General features: G+C 40.6%; 1 protein-coding gene across 3 annotated transcripts in view; it reads left to right on the top strand.

Annotated features, from left to right (window-relative positions):
• Positions 1–20,955, top strand: part of UPL1 (LOW protein: E3 ubiquitin ligase-like protein) — a 36,980-nt gene that overhangs the window by 8,129 nt on the left and 7,896 nt on the right. For all 3 annotated transcript variants that reach the window (XM_020675510.2, XM_088849072.1, XM_020675512.2), the window contains 3 exons: positions 11,450–11,545; positions 11,706–11,912; positions 12,917–20,908. In XM_020675510.2, the coding sequence (XP_020531169.1) occupies positions 11,450–11,545; positions 11,706–11,912; positions 12,917–20,908 (8,295 nt within the window). The remainder of the gene's footprint in view (positions 1–11,449; positions 11,546–11,705; positions 11,913–12,916; positions 20,909–20,955) is intronic.

Raw genomic sequence — 20,955 nt, 5'->3', positions numbered from 1 at the left:
TGTGGGGGAATTGTTTATCTTAGTCATATCTTTTTCCTGGAATTTCAATGGTATATATGTCGAAAAATAAGCAAAGATAGTTTAAGAAGAGAATATTATAGTCTTCTTGGGGGTTTGGGTGTTTTGCTTATTTCTCAACTTTTACCATACTTTTGAGTGCTTTCAGGTGGTTTTAACTTTCCAGTGCATTGGGGACTTGTTGGGGAGTCATTAGAAGCATATGGACCTAGGCATGGAGTCTATAAAATGTCTTGTATGTGGGCTGAAAATATATTTATGAGCTCTGAACGATTATTGTATTTTTGTATTTGTCTAAGAACTTTTGAGTTCTTGACCTTTTGAGCTCCTGTTATGGTTTTTGCTCTCTCCTTATGGGAAATTCTTACCCTCTTTGATTCTTGCCTCATCATTAGCATGTCTAGACTATTTGTCGTGCTCAGATGTCTTCAACACTCCAATGACTCGGATCAATGTACAAAAATTCAGCCGCTCGGCTATCTAGGGGGCCCATCAGGCATAGCCCTAGGCGGGCATACTAAGGCGCCCTGGAAGGCGGGCGCCTCGAAAGCTCTTGGCCAAGGGCGGGAGATGCCCCTTGGTCAATGGGGTTTTTGGTCATTTCCCCCCCTTAAAAGTGAGGAAAAGGGTTGTGGCGAGCATTGTTGCCCCCTAAAACCCTTGTAGTGAGGTTTAGAGAGAGAAAAACTCTTTAAAAATCTCATAGTTGAGTTCATCATATTTATAGGGTGAAGAAGACTACTTTTTCTACTTTATGGCCTTTGGTTGTCAGATGTCACTTTTTTTTATGAGTAAATTTGTTGTGACTCGTGAGATTTAATGGGTATGTCGAGTTTTGGGCTAAATTTAATAGAAAATTAACATTTCGTAGTTATAGTTAGTACTTTTCATTCTTTTAATGTTACTTTTAAGTTTTAACTATTTTATTCACAGTTTAAAGTCTTGTATGTTTGTGTTTGCTCTGTAGTTCTGATTTCTGAACAACGCATTATATACCAACAAAATATAAAATCTTAGTCATTAAACCAAAAAAAAGAATAGAATGGAATACCATACACAAGAACAGGTGGGGTCCAACAATCCACAAGGATCTTGCCTCCCCCCTAAAAAAAAAATAAAAATGGAGGCTTCCCAGGTGTCTGGCAGTTGCATAGGCGGCCGCGTCTGCCTTCTTAAACATTGACTCGGATTAACGATTGAACTATCATCAGAATTGAGCCTAACAAATAGTGTTGGGTCTAACTATACTGCACAGTCTTTTTATTTTGGACTAGCTATGTATTCTAGTCTCAGGAAGTACCTTAAGGATCAAAGACCATGAACTATGAAGTCTCCAATTCTATAGTGCTCACCATCAAAGATGGTATACTTGGCTTTGAAAATTTTAGAGAAATTTATACTCCTTTCCCTCTGAATATTTGTTATTATAAAAATCCCCCCATTTTTTGTATTTTACATTCCTACCCCTTTTTTTTTTTGTTTTTTATTTCTTCTAGAAATGCTCCTCTTCGGACCCTCCAAAGTGACAAAGAAATTCTTGACTATGGACCTTAAAGCTTTGAAGTATCTCTGGAGTCCAGAGATATCAACATTTGAAGTCCATTCACTTCAAACCTTTAAGGTCCAAAGTCTAATCACTTCGGGCCTTCAAGGTTTGAAGTGACTCAAACCTTGAAGGGTGGAAGTGAACTCCACAAATCACAAAGTCCAATCACTTCGGACTTTCAATGTCCAAAGTGATTGGACTTTGGACCTTGAAGGTACCATGTGAACTTGACAAAGCACTTCGGATGGGACTTCGTACCTTTGAAGTTGGCATCATGGTCTAAAGTCACTTTAAAATAGTTCTTCAGAACTTCACTTTGAAGTTGGCATCATGGTCTGAAGTGGGGGCATTATCTGAAAAATATAAATAGGGGAAAAGGGGTGTGAATGTAAAGAGAAAAATGGAAGGCGAATTTTAGAATAATGGTAGTTCAGGGGAACATGAGCTTAACTTTCTCAAAGTTTTATTGTTTTTCGCCTTCCGGATTCCTCGGAGACATAGTTTGCGAACCCATACTTGACCTCGGTCTCTGTGGGTGACAAGTCAGGTTTTGGTGTGTTGACCAGATAGGTCAAGCACATTCAAATGTTTTGAATCAAACTATCTATACTATATAAAATTACGTAAGAGTGTAAAATACGCCCATATTTTTCCGTCAAGAATTTCTGGGGAAAGAGAAAATAATAGAGGGTGATATTAAGGAAAAATGCTGAAGTAAGAGAATGATAATATATATTTCTTTTTGGAAGAAAAAAATATGAGAAGGGAGATTAGTTAAGAACAAGGGAAAAAAATTAATTGTACAATGTCAATTTTTTTTTTTTTTAATATAATACTTACTGTAGATACTTAGATGTGTTATGATTTTAGTAAATTGCTCTTTCATTTTCAAAATGATCCATAGATCAAGAATGAGACTTGTTTGATTCAGTTTGAGAAGACCTAGTTATGAAAAATCCCTACTCGACTTAGTTGAGATGATAGGGTTTTGTTTGTAACATGTTCAGGCTAGGGTTTCCTCACACAGCTTGGTAGTACCTTGCTGCATGAGTCCAGGTCGTCCCCAAACACCAACACAACCCCCCTCCTCCCCATCCCCACCCCCACCCCCACCCCCACCCCTTCTTCTCTAGCATTGGGTTGTACGTGCATTAATTTGGAATTTACCCCTTGCAGTTAATTTCTTCCTCGCTTCTAGGAGAAGTGTAAAGAAGCAAGGGTTGGTGCTTGGGGAAAGCATGACATCCACACTCATAAGGGGCAAAGGAACACTCCTTCTCTCTCCAATTATCTATATGTTTGTCTAATATAATTGCCCGATCCTGTACTTCTCAATATTGATCCTCAAACCCCAAAGACTAGAGAAGAAAATGGGTGACATAGCCTAGATAAGGCGATAAGGGCATAGGGCTACCTGCAGATTAACTGCTGGAACTATAGAAGAAAATGATAAAAAATGGGTCATTGCTACAAGAGGTTTTTTTCTAGAGTAAAGATTCGAGACGATTTTTAACCTGAAGGATGAATCCCTCACATTTAGATGGAAAAAAGGATGAAACCCTCATCAATGAGAGTTCTCTGTACTTTCTTCATGTTCGGATCAAAATTAATTCTTCATTTAGGCTGGGTAAGAGAAGTGCTTTGGTTTATTTGGGTAAGACTTCTGTTTTCAATTAGTATAAAGTGGAACTTTTGTCTAAAATATTGGTAGTATTATCAAAAGTGATATTTTGAAATATCAGTAATATTTTCAGTTTTCCCAACATTGTCAAGATCTTGGCACAATTTGCTGGTATTTTGACAATCTATGCACTGTGATTGATGTTTGCCTATATTTTGACCTCTCAAAAAGGTTCTGGACCCATGCATGGTAATTGAGTGCAAGACAAGCATGAAAGGACAATGCTTTTGGAGCTCTGTTGAAAAACACGAGATATGTTGTGAACCTGATACAAAACCTACCTCTAACGCAGCACATTTTTGCTCCTCTCTACTGTAATCCCTTTGATGGTGCTACATTTTCCCGCTCCACCCTAATTGGTTTCCAATAGAGTGGCATATGTTAAAACAGAATAATATGATAGGGTAGCTCGCACATGAAAACAGACGTCTTTCCAAGGAGCCAACATATGACAGTGTCTCCATATGGCATGCTCCCCAGATTTGTATGTGATTCTGATTAAGCAATGCAAAGTGGTAGATTGAGGTTGATGTCAAGGAGATTTATATTATTATGACCCAACTTAAAGGCAAAGTTGCAGATTGATGTGTCTCTCTCCCCCACCCAACCAAAAAATAAAAAATAAAAAAAATTAAATGCAAGATCCTCCAATTGCTACCCCACAATTCCATTACCCAGAGGCCAATTCTGAATTTCGACCAAATTGATCTTTTGATCGCAATGATATTTAATTCTAAGCAAGGTTTTGAAGTTAGTCAACTTTCAGCACTGGCATTGCAAAAAGCCAACATCTTATCAAAAAATTGGAGATGTGAGATGACGAGCATGATTGAAAATGTTCAATATGATGTAAATCAACTGGCCTGGGTAACGTTTGGTTGGAAACTTTTGAATTAAGTGTGAATGTGAACGGAGAATTATGATCTTGTTGCTTTAGACCTCTATAGCTTCTTAAGTCATTTTGCATGCAAACATCTATAATGGAGAGTGAGGTAGTGGAGATGAATTCCTTGCCATTTCATCCTCTCACCATATTCCTTCTTACTTAACTTGCAATCCAAGAACTCCTTAGGAACATATGCATAAGCTTTCTTCACACCTTTTCTTAGTACACTCCCAGGTTTGTCTTGTGCTTTTAGTCCAGACTCTCATAAGCTGAAAGTTACTGCTATGAATGTACCTTCCTGTGAGAAATGATCCATGGAAAGCTTCCTTTAAATGTAGAGGCTAGAATCTTAGCCTTAATGAGTTAAATTGGAGAATGCTTTGTATGAAGCTATTGGGTCTAATATACCTGATGTTTGAACTAGCAGTGATTTTTCGAACCAATGCAACAAAGTTGGTATTAAGGCTCTTATTGATCCTCCCCTCGCAAATATTTCTTGGAAGAACTCCATTGTGTTTCCATTCAACACCTCCAGAAGATCCATGAAGAATGCTATTGAGAAACTGTCTGAATATGAAACTATATCTTGTCCCCATTTGAAGACTGTCCTCCTCATCAGACCTCCTTTTGATTCATAATGTTCACTTTGCTTGGATGCTATCAAATATAAGAGTACGACCATCCAGTCTCAGCTGCCTGCCTTACTTTTCTGCTGAGTAATGCATTTAGAAGTCAAAACTAACTTCAGGCACTAACGGGTCCTCCTCAAACCACCTCCCTTACCCAAACTTGTCGAATATACCACTGCATGTTGTAGTTCAGAAGCTAACTATGGTGCAATGGCCTCTGTTGAGGGTACATTGATTTCTAATTTTGACTTGGGACTCCAAAGATACTGGCCCTTTATATATGTTATGTGATAATTAGAGGGCTTTGTTTGCCTCTATTCGCCTTTCATTAGCGTACTACGCATGTCATAGTGAATTGCCATCATGAGAAGGAACACATTAGCAAGAAGGCAGTTCATCTAAGTCTATAAAATTTGATGTTCATCTTGCTAGTATGTTGACTGAATTTCTTGGATGTGACAAGTTTCAGTCATGCAATTGTAAACTGCTAGTGGTTGATATCCATCCTCCTTACACATATTCATATCCTATCTTGCATGATAGAGTTGACTCATTGCCATCTTTGTGCAATAGAGGCTCATTTATATTTAGTGTATTGCTTAAAAGTTTGTTCCCACGTTTTTCTGTATGTTGCTCAGGAGCCCCTTCTTTTGTGCCTGTTAGTATGCTTAAGTTCCTTATGAACAGCCACTATGTACTAAGAGATTGACGATCATTACAAGGTTATATATGTTAACTCTGCAACAATATTTCTTGCCATGTCTGACTTGAACTCAGCCAAGTTAAGTAGAATCTATGAGGATGGCCATCTAGTTCTTAGCGGAAAACCTTTGGAATTGGTCGAATCTCGTTGTTTCTTGAGTTTTCTTTGTTATATTTTTAAAGGCTTGGCCTTGTCTGAGTTGGAATCGGCCATGTCTGATCTGCTGACTTGGACTTGAGCCCTGGGTTGTTCCACACCCTTGTCTGAGTTTGTAACTCTTGGAGTAACTATGTATCATGTTGTACAATGCTATTTGTTATTCTTGTAAGGTACTTATTTTGCTGTACCAAAACTCATGCTTACTATTTCCAGCTTGATTGTGTGCCAAGCATTTTGTAAGATAATGTTTAGTATGATTTTTTCATTGACTGAACTCGTGATGTGAGAATGTTGAAAGGCGTTTCTTTCCATTGGCTTTGTTTCATTATCATCATCATTAGAGCCTTTTCTTAACTATTTGGGGTCGGTTACATGAATGCTGGTATGCCATTGTGCTTTATCATGGACCATACCCTCAGTGAGGCCATAAGTCCTTATATCTTTTCTCAATACTTCCAATCATATCCTTTTGGGCATACCTTTGCCTTTTTTGAGCCTTCCACTTGAACCAACTTGTACCTCGTAATAGGTGTTGTACTAGGTCTGCGCTTCATATGGCCAGTTCACCTGAGTCTGTTTTCTGTCTTTCTCTCATCTTATCGCCCATTGGAGCCACACCTAAGTTCTCCCTTATGTATTCATTTCGAATTCTATCCCTTCTTGTCTTACCACTTATCCATCTCAACATCTTCACCTCAGCTACACACATCCTATGGGTATGTTGTTTCTTGATTGCCTAGTATTCCGCCCCATAAAGCAAGGCTGCTCTCACAACTGTCGTATAGAATTTTCTCTTCAGCTTCATTGATATGCGACAGTCACATAAAATTCCCTTTGCACATCTTCACTTGGCCCACTCAGCTCTAATTTTGTGTGCGACATGTTCCTCAATGTTTTCATTTTTTGGGATTATCGATCCAAGATATTGAAAGTGGGCTCTTTTGGTATTTCTTGGCAGTCAACCTTAACTACTTCCTCGTCCTTCCTCCTATTATTACTACACTTGCATTCCATATACTTTATCTCAGTCAGGCTAATTTTAAGACCTTTAGACTCTAGAGCATCCCTCCAAAGTTCTAACTTTGTGTTGACGTCGCTTCAAGTCTCATCGATCAAAACTATGTCGTTCGCGAACAACGTAAACCATTGTACTTCATCTTGTATGTGCCTAGTTAAGTCGTCCATAATTAAGACAAAGAGGTATGAGCTTAACATTGACACTTGATGTATACCTGTTATCATTAAAAACTTACTCGTCTCTTCACTAGTTGTTTGCCCACCAATTGGCTCTACATATTGCTCACTATGTCAATATAGTACTTGCTGACTAATTTCTTTTTTAGCAATCACCAAATTAAATCTCAAGGTACTCTATCATAAGCTTTCTCTAGATCAATAAAGACCATGCAGATGTCTCTTCTCTTCATTCTAAGCTTCTCAATTAGTTGTCTAAGTAGGAAAATAGCGTCAATTATTGACCTCTCTGGCATAAAACCAAATTGGTTTTCTATTACACTCGTTTCATCCTTTAGTCCTTGCTCAATAACCCTCTCCCATAGCTTCATCGTGTGGCTCATAAGTTTGATCCCTCAATAGTTCACATAATTCTATATGTCTTATTTGTTCTTGTAAATAGTTATCACAGTACTTTTCCTTTATTCGTATGGCATTGTCTTTGTTTTCAGCACCTTGTTGAACAACTTGGTCAGCCAATCAATTCTGATATCCTCCATGCACTTTTAAACGTCTATCGGGATACCATCTAGTCCTAACACCTTTCCTATCTTCATCCTCTTCAAAGCTTCTTTCACTTTCGATATCCTAATCCTACGAATGTTTCTATGATCTTTGCCTTTATTTATGCCAATGGTTCTTTCTACAGCTGTGCTCCCATTGTGTTTGTCATTTAATAATTTTTGAAAATAAACCCTCCACATTTTGTTGAGCTCTTCATCCTTCACCAAGACCCTTTTATCTGCACTCTTAATGTATTTAATATGGTCTAGATCCCTATGCTTTTTTTCTCTCTTTCTGTTAATTTGAAGACGCCCTTTTCACTTTTCTTATTCCCAGTTTATATAGTAAATTGTCATATGGCTTTAGTTTAGCCTTACTATTTATTTAGAGTTTTTGTTAGCCTTTTCTATATTATTTCAAGTTTTGAATACTTCTATTACATTGCCAAGTTTTATGATATGATCATTTTTGTTAAGGCCCTTCTAAACTACATCACTTCAGCACCAAGTTTTCTTATCGGAATTTCCTTTCCTCTTTTGCCACTTTCTTAATACAATCAGCCATCTCATTCCACCAAGTTTTATGATATGATCATTTTTGTTAAGGACCTTCTAAACCTCATCACTTCACCACCAAGTTTTCTTATCGGAATTTCTTTTCCCCCTAATTTCTCCTAAAATGTCTTTTGCCACTTTCTTAATGCAGTTAGGTATCTCATTCCACATAACATTGACCTCATGTTCAAAGTTTCATTTTCCTTCTTTGACTAATTTGTTTCTAAATAGGTCTATTTTCTCGTTCTTTGAATTCTACCATCTAGTTCTTGAATGCTTATTAATTTCATCCCTTCTCTTCTATCTCTTCATGCAGATGTCCATAACCATGAGTCTATGTTGCCCAGTCACTCTCTCTCCTGGTAAAACCTTACAGTTGTACATGATGGTCGATCTACCTTCTAAATTAGGAAGAAGTCTATTTAGTTTTTTATATGATCCATTTTTATAGACTATTAAGTGTTCATCTCACTTTTTAAAGTAAGTGTTTACTATTGCTAGGTCGTAGGCCGTAGCAAAATTTAGAATCACCCTTCTCATATTTTTCACCAAACCCATATCCCCCATGTACCCCTTCATATCCTCTACTATCCTTCTCTAGATGACAATTTAAGTTACGTCATAAAAAGATTATATCCATTTGGTATGTCTTGGACTAGTCCATCCATGTCCTCCCAAAATTGTCTCTTAATTCTATCCTCTGGTACTACTTGTACGTGAGCACTAGTTACGTCAATTACCTTTTCCCCAAATACAAGTTTAATTAATATAAGCCTATCTCTCTTAACATTAACTACTTTATCGTTTAAATTTTTGTCTATTATTATACCTGCTCCAGTTCTATTATTATCTTTTCCCATATAACATAGTTTATACCCATCAATTTTCTTAGCTTTTTTCCCTTTCCACTTAGTTTGTTGTAGACATGCTGTGTTTACTCACTTTCGTCTCATTGTATCTACTAACTCCATTATCTTACTGTAAGCGTTCCTACATTCCATGTGGGTAGACGAATCCTATTATTTTGGAGTAGCTTCTTTACCTGTGGTTGTCCAGAATGTCAGGGGAACCCTTGCTTATTTTTCATCGCAACCAAGCGACGCTGCGGCACGTCGCTATTGGGCGCCTAAGTAACTCTTGCTCATATACCACTGTACGAGGGTCGAGTGCAACATGTTTTACGAGGAATGCCTTAGCATAAGCAGATAACATAGATTCATGATTTATGGAAAGTTTTGGTGAAGTTTTACTTTGGCTGCTTGTCTAACACAATCCACCTCCCTTACCCGGGCTTGGGATGGGTTTGAAAGTTGGACAGGGTGAACTAGCATGGTATATACCGTTTTTAATTTTTTCTCTTTTCTATCGGCTAGAACACTTACATATGTCCAAATAATACAGAATAAACTCAAAAGAGATAAACAAGAATAACAAATGGATTCTCACGTGCTGCCACTTAATACAACTCTCTTATTTTAATGATGAAAATTGCATAAGACTTTTGGGAACAAGAAATATAAACTGCAAAACAGAAAGTAAATTATAAGATTACCTCAATTGGACTTGATACACCCCACTTTGGGTCTCCTCCGATGGTGCACGAGATCAAGGTCTATCTCAGATCTTATAAGTATGGGAAGCCTAAGCTAGGAACCCTTCAATCACAGAGAGCAATGGTGGAACAAGATCGGGGCTCAAACTTGTATGGGGCGTGCTTACTCTAGGCTTAGAGGGCTAGCACGTGCCCCTTTTTCTTTCTCTAATTTTTTTCTAACTTTGAAGGGGGCTAGAGAGATCAGAGAGTGGCGTGCCACCTTGTGAGGGGGAGAAAGAGAGCTATAACTAATGGTGTAGAGAATAGGGTCGCCCATAGAGATTATTTGTAGTCTCTTGCTTAGGATTAGGGTTTCTAGGGTTAACCATCCTTATGGAGAATAGATCTAGACCTGTGGGGTGAGAGATTTTAGCCTCACAATTCTTAGATAAGCCATCATGATCAGGTGCTAAAACTTTATCCTTCAGCTTCTTTAACCTAATCCCATCAAATATTCAACACATGAAATATATTTCTCTTTCCTTTTTTTCATGACTTTCTTATACATGCTTATTTGAAAAGTCAAAATCTTTTTCATGAAAAAACTTCCCTTTTTATTTTCAATTTGATGGAGTGGCTGATTTGCATGCCACAAAATAGGAAAACAACTTTGCTATGTGGGGCATGCCTCTCATGGTGCCCCAAGTGGGCCCCACACTCCACTCCACATGCAATATTATGTTGGGGCCCACGGTCTATAATGGGCCCCCATGTGTATTAGCATTTATAAAATAGAGAATGATTTATAGGAAAGCAACACCACTATGTGGGGCATGCCTCTCATGGAGCCCCAAGGGGGCCCCACGCACCCCTCCACATGCAATATTATCGTGGGGCCCATGGTCTATAATGGGCCCCCACGTGTATGAGCATTTATAAAATAAAGAATGATTTTTAGAAATTGTTTGCTATTTTATTTTTCTCTTTGAATTATTAAATACTGAAAATTCAGTTTTAGGCTATTTATAAACCCAAAGGCTTCTAAAAATTCATTTTATTAATCTAAGCATGATTTAAAGTCAAATTAATTAATTTTAGATTAATTTGATGGGATTTGGATCCAACTATGTTAAAGAAATTGTGAAATCACTAAAGCACTCCATCTTCTACTAGAGACTATAATTGACACCCACTTTCTCAAACTAATTTGGTAGTTCCCATGACTGACAGTCCATCACAAGGGTCCGCGATTGGGCTACCAAAATTAGCGTGTAGGTGAGGGGACACAATGCTAGTCAATGGATTACATGTTCCCCCCTAGTGACAAGTCTTAGGTCACACAGACTTGTGCACATGATTCGCATTTGGTGCATATAGGGGTTATCTTTCACACATATACACGCATCACCCTCAATGATGCTTGCTTTCTGATGTGGTTATCATGTGTACAATGTCGTGTGATGGTATAAGATGATGCTTTGGCCATCGTCTCTTCAGGCCTATCAATCACACACAAGGGTCACACAGTTTCTTGGCTCACTACCCTGGGCAACTCCGACCCACCCTGCTAACCCTTCTCAGTTGTACATGCCCAGGTATTTAGGGATTTGGTACTCGACTGGCCTAGCTCGTCAAGTCTAGTCCGAGTCTCGATAAACAATATTGTCAACATTGGTCCTTCTAGAGCATAGTCCCACTGGAGTTCTTTGTTCCACTATATCAAAATTGGTTACATGCTCTCATAAGGCCTTTAAATGGCCACAAAAACCCAACAGGGTTGAAAGAAAGTTTAAGTTCCTCACCCTTCTTAGACCATTGTTGTGGATTTGTTTAATATTTATTTTTTTATTGTGATGAATTTCTTGGATCTTACTTCTCTTTGTTTAATCTCGAGATTTACATGCAGAAATTTCAAGTTGGCATGAAATGATTTTCAAAGTTATATCTCATAGATACATATGATTACTTCTTTTATTTAATAGTTATTGTAATTTTTTTTCAGCCTCCCAAAATTCGTGCCTTCATCAACAGTGTAACATCTACTCCTCTTGAGGAAATAGAAAAGCCCCTCAAAAGTTTCACTTGGGAGTTTGACAAGGTATGTGGCTGAAGCTGTTTCTCTCTCTCCCCCCCACCCCCCCCACCCCCCCTCTCCTGCTTTCTTCTTCTTCTTCTTTGGGTCGTGCAATGAATTTTTGGGGTTTTGTTGATATTGAGTCTCTTTGGTGGCAAATAACTAGTTCTACGGCACTGTGCAGGGTGACTTTCATCATTGGGTTGATCTTTTTAATCATTTTGATTCATTCTTTGAGAAGTATATAGTACCAAGAAAAGATCTGCAGGTGGGGGATAATTTTTTGGATGTGGATCCTCCCTTCCCTAGGGAAGCTGTCCTTCAGATTCTTCGTGCCATAAGGATCATCTTGCAGAAATGCACAAACAAGCACTTCTATAGTTCTTATGAAGTGAGTTCCATCTCATCAACTTGATGTATACTACTTATTTTTCAACAATTATTTAGTTCCATAGGAATCGAGCTTGGGTCAAGACGGTAGCAGCTGGGTTTTCATAGCACTACATCTCAAGTTCCATTCCTATGTATCCTTGTCAAAAAATAGAAGAAATAGGTATTTAGTTACATGCATTTTTTTATTTGACTGGGAGCATGTCAATATTATTGGTTTTTCTCCATGAATTGCTTTGCAAACTTAGAGGAGCATCTGTCTTCTGCACATTTTAACTCACAACATATACTTTGACAAGGAATGGCACTTACACCATAAGCTAGTTTTTGCAGTTTCTATGAAACTTTGGGTAGCTATTTTTATTATTTTTATTTTCATTTTAGGAATTTCATGTACAGATGACTGGCAAAATACTGATCAGCTATGCTATACAGAGAATGCATACTGTATCTGAAATTCCTACAATTATGAACTTGATAAACAAGCTATGCTGGCCAAAAATTAGCTATGCTAGCTAAACAAGATTGAGATGCCATATTTTGAAACATGAAATTTTTGTTTTAGCCCTGTGGTGTTGTTTGAACTTTGTTATGTGAATGAGGGCTTAGGACTTGGCATTGGGATAATAGTTTATACAACATCACATCACAACCATGCCTTTTGGGTGTGAAACTTCACAATCCATTGAAATTCTGCCCTGTTATAGACACTAAGCATTTTTCTTGTAATGGACTGCGGGATAGCCCTCCCCTCTTGCTAGAGGGTGAGAGATTTATGCAGTCCACTTACTATGTGCATTTTTCTTGTAATGGACTGCGGGATAGCCGTCCCCCTGAACACTTATTGCTGCCTGCATCTAGATATCCTTTTTATCATTCCGTATCAGTTCTGTCAATGGGGTTATATATTAGTGATATTTTGATGTTTATCCAGTATCTGTTTTATTTCCTTATTGGATATTTTTAACATTTACATTATCCACCTTTCATCTGATGTCAATTCAGCGGCATCTCTCATATCTCCTTGCTTCAGCCGATGCTGATGTGGTGGAAGCCAGCTTACAAACTTTGGCTGCAATTTTGAAGAAATCATCCGGCAAGGGCTCCATACGAGATCCTTTGCTTCATTCAAAGCTATTTGCTTTTTCCCAAGGATGGGGTGCAAAAGAAGAGGGCCTTGGGTTAATTGCTTGCTCCACAGAGAACGCCTGTGATTCTATGGCTTATCAGTTGGGTTGCACTCTTCATTTTGAATTTTATGATGCCAATGAATCACATATGGGGGGATCTGGTCGAGGGTTGCAGGTGATTCATCTTCCAGATATCAATTCTCGTGATGAAACGGATCTTGAACTTTTGAATAAGCTGATATTGGAGTACAAGGTACCTTCTAAGTTGCGTTTTTCTCTATTGACAAGGCTACGGTTTGCAAGGGCATTTGGGTCCTTAGCCACCCGGCAACAATATACATGTATTCGGCTTTATGCTTTTGTAGTGCTTGTTCAAGCAACAAGTGACTCCGATGACTTGACTGCCTTTTTTGATAACGAGCCTGAATTTGTTGATGACCTAGTATCCTTATTAAGCTATGAAGATGTAGTTCCTGAGAAGATTCGAATTCTAGGGATTCTATCATTGGTTGCTCTCTGCCAGGACCGTTCTCACCAGACTACGGTTTTAAGTGTTGTGACATCTGGGGGTCATCGTGGTATATTACCCAGTCTCATGCAGAAGGCCATAGATTCGGTAATGAGTGAATCTTCGAAATGGTCAATTGTTTTCACTGAGGCACTTCTCTCTCTAGTTACCACTCTGGTATCTTCATCGTCGGGCTGCATTGCTTTAAGGCAAGCTGGATTTGTCCCAACCCTCCTCCCTCTTCTTAAAGACACAAATCCCCAGCACTTGCACTTAGTAAGTACTGCAGTTCATGTTTTGGAAGCGTTCATGGACTACAGCAATTCGTCTGATTCTTTGTTCAGAGACTTGGGGGGATTGGATGACACTATTTTCCGCCTGAAATTTGAAGTTTGTTCTATTGAGAAGGGTTCAAGAAAAAATGGGGAAGAAACCCAATGTAATTGGAAAGGGAAGGAAGTCATTGATACAACAGGTGAGCTGGATATGCAACCACTTTACTCTGAGGCCTTGGTTGCTTATCACCGGAGGCTTTTGATGAAAGCCTTACTTCGTGCCATATCTCTTGACACCTATGCTCCAGGGAACTCTGCTCGCTCTTATTCTTTGGAAGACAGCTTGCTACCAGAGTGCTTGTGCATTATTTTTCGAAGGGCTAAAGATTTTGGTGGAGGGGTCTTTTCCCTGGCGGCTACAGTCATGAGCGACCTCATTCACAAGGACCCTACTTGCTTTCTCGTTTTGAATGCAGCGGAATTGCCCTCTGCATTTCTCGACGCCCTCTTGGGTGGGGTTCTTTGCTCTTCAGAGGCAATAGCATGCATACCCCAGTGCTTGGATGCCTTGTGCCTTAACAGCGTTGGTCTCCAAGCTGTCAAGCATCGAAATGCTTTGAGATGCTTCGTTAAGATATTCACCTCACGAACTTACTTGCGAGCCCTTGCTGGTGATACCCCAGGAACCTTGTCCTCTAACTTGGATGAACTTATGCGCCATGCTTCTGCATTGCGTGGGCCTGGTGTGGACATGTTGATTGAGATTTTGAATACTATCATGAAAATTGGTTCTGGGGTAGAATTACCATCATCATCTTCTGAATCCCCAAATTCTTCTGCTCCTGTTCCTATGGAAACAGACATGGAAGAGAAGAACCCTGTATCTTCTGATGAAGGTGAACCATCCAAAGCTGAGGGTGTTGAACAAATGATCGAGGCTTCATCTGAGGGCACATCTGTAAATATGGAGTCATTTCTTCCTGAATGTATAAATAATATTGCTCAGCTATTGGATAACATTCTTCAGAATTCTGATACTTGCAGGCTCTTCATCGATAAAAAGGGCATTGAAGCTGTATTGCAACTATTTACGCTGCCCTTGCTGCCTCTTTCAGCTACAAGCAACCTGAATATCTCTGCTGCCTTTAGAAACTTCTCACCCCAACATTCTGCTGCTTTGGCTCGCGCTGTCTGTGCATTCTTGAAAGACCATATCAAGTCGACCAGTGAAGCCCTAAACTCAGTTGGTGGGGTGAAGCTCACTAGGCTTGAAGGTGTAGCCCAAATGAAAGTCCTGAGATGCCTGTCCAGTCTTGAGTGTCTCCTATCATTTTCAATTTCTTTGTTGAAGGGGACAACAACGATTATGATATCTGAGTTGGGTGTGGCTGATGCTGATGTACTGAAGGACTTTGGGAGGACATATAAGGAATTACTTTGGCAAATTTCGTTGAATAGCAATGCAAATTCAGATGAGAAAAGGGAGCTTGATCAGGAAACAGGAGCCTCAGGTTCAGTACCATCCAGCGTCAATGGAAGATGGAGCGATGATGATGCAAGCCTCATACCAGGATTCAGGTATGTTAACCCTGTCTCTATGAGGAGCAGCAGTACTTCACGATGGAGAAGAGACCCATTTTTCTTGACACCCATGCATCCTGGTGATGTCATGCATCGTCATGGCCGTAGGGATCATGCGCTTGACAGCTTAACTAGATGGAGGGCTAGTAGATCTACTCGCCTTGAAGAAAGTATGAACATTGACATAGAGGGTACCTCAAATGCTTCAGAATCCTCTCAAGTCCAAGAGGTAAAGAAGAAGAGCCTTGACACAGTTATTTCAGAGGTTTTGGCTAAACTGGCTTCAACAACACGCTCCCTCTATGCCGTGCTCGTAAAAGGGCTCACGGCTCCCAATCGTCGAAGGTTTGATTCTGGGCCAATGAGTTCGGCAGCCAAAAGCCTTGCAGTTGCCATAGCCAAAATTTTCCATGAATGTCTTAGCTATTCTGGTCACTCCACTTCTACAGGCCTTGAACTCTCACTATCAGTGAAGTGTCGTTATCTTGGCAAGGTGGTGGAGGACATGGTTGCTCTCACCTTTGATAGCAGAAAACGCCTGTGCAGCACAGTCCTAATAAACAACTTTTATGTACATGGGACATTCAAAGAACTCTTGACCACATATGAAGCCACAAGCCAGTTGCTCTGGACTCTACCTTTCTCTATCTCAGGTTCCTGTGTCGATCAAGGGAAAGCTCTCGAAGACCACAAATTATCTCACACCTCCTGGTTGATGAAGACTTTGCAGAGCTATTGCCGGTTGCTTGAGTGTTTTGTAAATTCTTCTTTACTCTTATCCTTTCCATCCCAGCTGCTTGTTCAGCCTGTTGCAGCTGGATTATCCATTGGCTTCTTCCCAATTCCAAAGGAACCAGAGGCTTTTGTTCGTTTATTACAGTCTCAAGTTCTTGATGTGATTCTTCCTATATGGAACCACCCAAGTTTTCCTCAATGTAGCCCTGTTTTCATTACTTCCATTACTTCTATTATTAACCATATATACTCGGGTGTTGGAGAGGTGAAGAAGAACAAGACCAGTGTCGTGGGAACCACAAACCCACGCTATATGGGTCCTCCACTTGATGAATCCACGATTGTTACCATAGTGGAAATGGGTTTTACAAGGGCAAGAGCAGAAGAAGCATTAAGGCGTGTTGAAACGACCAGTGTTGAGATGGCTATGGATTGGTTGGTTAGCCACCCTGAGGAGCCTGTACAAGAAGATGTCGATCTTGCTCGTGCTCTCGCCTTGTCACTGGGTAACTCCTCTGAATCATCAAAGGAGGATGGCAGTGAGAAGATTCAAGATATTCCAACTGAGGAGAGAGTCACTGAGATTCCTCCTGTTGATGATATTCTTGCTGCATCTATGAAACTGTTTCAATGTGGTGATTCATTGGCCTTTCCCCTGAGTGATTTGCTTGTGACCCTTTGTAGCCGGAATAAAGGAGAGGATCGCTCAAAAGTGGCTATTTATCTAATTCAACAACTGAAGCTCGCTAAAGTGGATTTCTCCGAGAAGGGTAAAGAGTGTGTTGCTTTATCTGCATTCTCCCATATTTTATGCTTAATTCTCAATGAAGATAGCAGTGTAAGAGAAATTGCTGCTGTAAATGGGATGGTCTCTGCTGCCTTGAATATATTGATGGATTTCAAACTTAGAAGATACTCTGGACAAGAGGTTCACTATCCAAAATGTGTAAGTGCTTTGCTTCTGATCGTGGATCTCATGTCTCAGTTAAAACCCAAGGTCTCTTTAAATACCACTGAGGGAACCATTTTGGGGTCCTTGGTGAACTCATCTGGAGGGGACACTTCTTTACCTCCTTTCTCATCTGTTGAGGGAAGATCTACTGCAGCTGGTGATGAGAGAGAAACTAGAAATGCATTTGAGAAAGTCTTGGGGAAGCCGACTGGGTATCTGAGTGTTGAGGAGGGCCATGCTGCAGTAGATATGGCAATTGAATTCATGAAACAACATGTTCCTTCGGCAGTTATGCAGGCTTCATTACAGTTGTGTGCCCGACTGACAAAATCACATATTTTAGCTTTGCAATTCCTTGATAGTGGAGGTTTGGCTGCTCTTTTCAGTCTCCCCAGAAGTTGTTTCTTCCCTGGATATGACACCTTTGCTTCCACTATCATACGCCACCTCCTAGAAGACCCTCAAACTCTTCAGGCTGCTATGGAGTTGGAGATAAAGCACACAATGGCGGGCAGCCTTAGCCGTCATGGCAGCCATGTCCCCCCCAGGATATTCTTGACATCAATGGCCCCAGTTATAGCAAGGGACCCGACAATTTTCATGAGAGCGGTTACCGCAGTTTGTCAATTAGAGTCTTCAGGAGGAAGGGTTACCATTGGTCTTTCTAGGGAAAAGGACAAGGAGAAGGATAAAGCAAAATCTGCCTCTATTGAAGTTGGGATTTCTTCTGATGAGGGAATTCGGTTTCCTGAAATAACTAATAAGTCACATGATGGTCAGGCAAAGTATTCAAAGGGTCACAAAAGAGTTCCCCAAAGCCTTACACAAGTAATAGACCAGCTCTTGGAGATAATTCTGGAATACCCATCTCCACGAAAGCATGGAGAGTATGCAAGTCATATAACAGCTATGGAAGTTGATGAACCTATCAGTAAGGAGAAGGGTAAGTCAAAGGTCAGTGAGATGGTTCAAAGTGATGAACATAACCTCTCTGAGTGCTCTGCTAATCTAGCAAAGGTGACTTTTGTCCTTAAATTGATGAGTGACACTCTTCTCATGTATTCACATGCTGCGGGGGTTGTCTTGAAAAGGGATTTGGAGGCCTGCCAACTTCGTGGGCCTGGCCAAGTTGATGGCCCTGCGCATACTGGGATACTCCATCATGTGATTCATCAGCTTCTACCATTGTTTTCTGATAAAACCTCGGAATCTGCTGAAGAATGGAAGGATAAGCTCTCAGAGAGAGCATCATGGCTTTTGGTTGTGCTTTGTGGTCGATCTGGTGAAGGTCGAAGACGAATAATTGGTGAGATTGTGAGATCCCTGAACTCTTATTCAAGCCAAGTCGGCTATTCCTCTAGGCATGTGATATCACCGGACAAAAGGATTCTGGCTTTTGCTGACTTAGTCAATTCCATTCTATCAAAAAATTCATCATCGGCTAATCTTCTTGGTCCCGTATGCTCCCCAGATGCAGCCAAGACCATGATTGACTATGGGGTGGTTCAGGCTTTGACCGGTATCCTTCAGGTTATCGATTTAGACCATCCAGATGCTTTGAAAACTGTAAATCTTATCATAAAGGCTTTGGAGGCTTTATCGCGAGCTGCAATTTCTAGTGAACAAACGAGCAAGTCGGATGGACATGTTAAAAAGAGATCTACAGCCACTATAGGGAGGACTGAAGATCAAACAGTCGGGCTTCCAAACGGTGGAATTATTGAGAATGAGCAAAATACTGGCCAAGGGGAAAGGTTGGGTGCTGAACCAAGTGAAGGGCAATTTCATGGAATTTCGTCTGGTCAGAATGTAGGGGAGCACGATGGAAATGACAACCAGTCCATGGAGCAAGACATGAGAGTAGAAGTGGATGGGCCTTTGAGCAATGATCATCAGGCTATGGATCATGGGGAGGAATTTATGCGTGAAGATATTGAAGAGGGTGACACAAATGGGGTTGGGATAACATTCAGAGTTGAGCACGGGCCGAATGATGATATGGGTGATGAAGATGAGGATGATGTAGGTGATGATGGTGAGGAGGATGATGATGATGAGGATGAAGATGAGGAAGACGATGAAGACATAACTGAGGAGGGTGCTGCTCATTTGTCTATGGTTGACACAGATGTTGACGACCATGATGACAATGGTCTCGGAGATGAGTACAATGAAGACGTGGTTGATGAAGAGGATGATGATTTCCATGGCAGTCGTGTCATAGAAGTGAGTTTGAGTGAAGGTCTAGATGGGCTTGATGGGTTGCAGGTCTTGGGACAACCGGGAGCTTCAGGTTCTGTTGTCGATGTAAGTGCCTCATTTCGAGGGATACATGTTGACGATATATTTGGGTTTAGAAGATCAGTAGGTGTTGATCGGCGTCACCAAACTAGTAGTCGGTCTTTCCTCGAACGACCGGGTCTTGACCATGTTAACACTTTGCAGCATCCATTGCTCATGAGGCCTCCCCAGTCTGGCGAAACAAATACTTCTACATGGTTGGCCAACGGAATTGGAACTTCTAGAGATGTGGAAGCTTTATCAGTTAGGAACTTTGATTTGGCTCACTTCTACACATTTGACACTCCTGGAGTTGTTCACGACCACACACCTGTTACATGGTCTGATCCATTGGTTGGTTCTGCATCACCTTTGATTGACTTCTCCATAGGCATGGAATCCATGCATGTGATGGGAAGAAGAGGAGGGCATGGTGATAGTCGGTGGACTGATGATGGTCAGCCTCAAGCAGGCACCCAAGCTGCCATTATTGCACAAGCAGTTGAGGATCTCTTTATAAACCGGTTTCTTAGCTTGGTTCCCATGGAAAGACTTCCAACACAGGGTTTATCTGAGAACCCAGAGGGACAGGAGAGGCAACGATTGGATATTTCACCATCAAATGGTGGGAAACAAATAGAGGTGGCCGGAAATAGTGTGGAAAACCAGCAAGATGAAGGACAGCATGCAATAGCTGAAAATCTGGGCCCCAATTTACCTGTTGGGTCAGATAACACAGGCACTCAACCAAAAGAGGGAGAACAAATTTCAACGCATGCTGATCAATGTCGTTCCAGTGAAAATATGCAAACTTTGGAGGGAACAGTCGCAAATCATAGACACTCAGAGTTGGTGCAAAATGCAGGGCCTGAAATTCCTTTACCTTCATTTGATGTTCGAAATGAGTCCTTTGATCAAGACTGTGTTGCAATGGATGCTGATCTTTCTGAGATTGAGCTTCAACGTGAGGTCACCCCTGGGCCTTCAGGAATGGAGAGTGAGTCGAGTACTTATGCTATGTTGGTTTCAGCTGATGAAGTACGTGGTTCAGGGTGTGCTCAATCTGGTTCTATTCATGCTAATGAAGATGTGGAGATGGACGGCGTAGATGCTTCTGTAAATCAAGCTGAAAGTCGAGATCCATCTTCTAATCTCAGGGTGGATGAGCCCTTATCTGAGCCAAATGCAAGAGATGCCCAAGATGCTAACCAGGATGAGCAAGCAAATGTTGGCGATGAGAATGGAAGCGCCAATGCTATAGACCCAACCTTCTTAGAGGCATTACCGGAGGATCTTCGTGCTGAAGTACTGGCCTCTCAACAAGCTCAACCTGCTAGAGCTGCAACTTATACCCCTCCTCTTGCAGAAGACATTGATCCTGAATTCCTGGCTGCTCTTCCACCTGATATCCAGGCTGAAGTATTAGCTCAACAACGTGCTCAAAGAGTGGTGCAGTCTCAGCAAGCGGTTGGACAGCCAGTTGATATGGACAATGCTTCAATCATTGCTACCTTTCCTGCTGATCTTCGTGAGGAGGTTTATATCAGAAACTCTTCGCTCTGTGTATTGAAAGTTAGGCTAAT

Source organism: Amborella trichopoda, chromosome 10 (assembly GCF_054954075.1).
Source record: "Amborella trichopoda isolate Santa Cruz 75 chromosome 10, AtrichopodaSantaCruz75HAP2 v2.0, whole genome shotgun sequence".
NCBI classification, from domain to species: Eukaryota; Viridiplantae; Streptophyta; class Magnoliopsida; order Amborellales; family Amborellaceae; genus Amborella; species Amborella trichopoda.
Note: the sequence above shows the minus strand (reverse complement) of the source record. Positions and strands in the feature narration are given on the sequence as shown.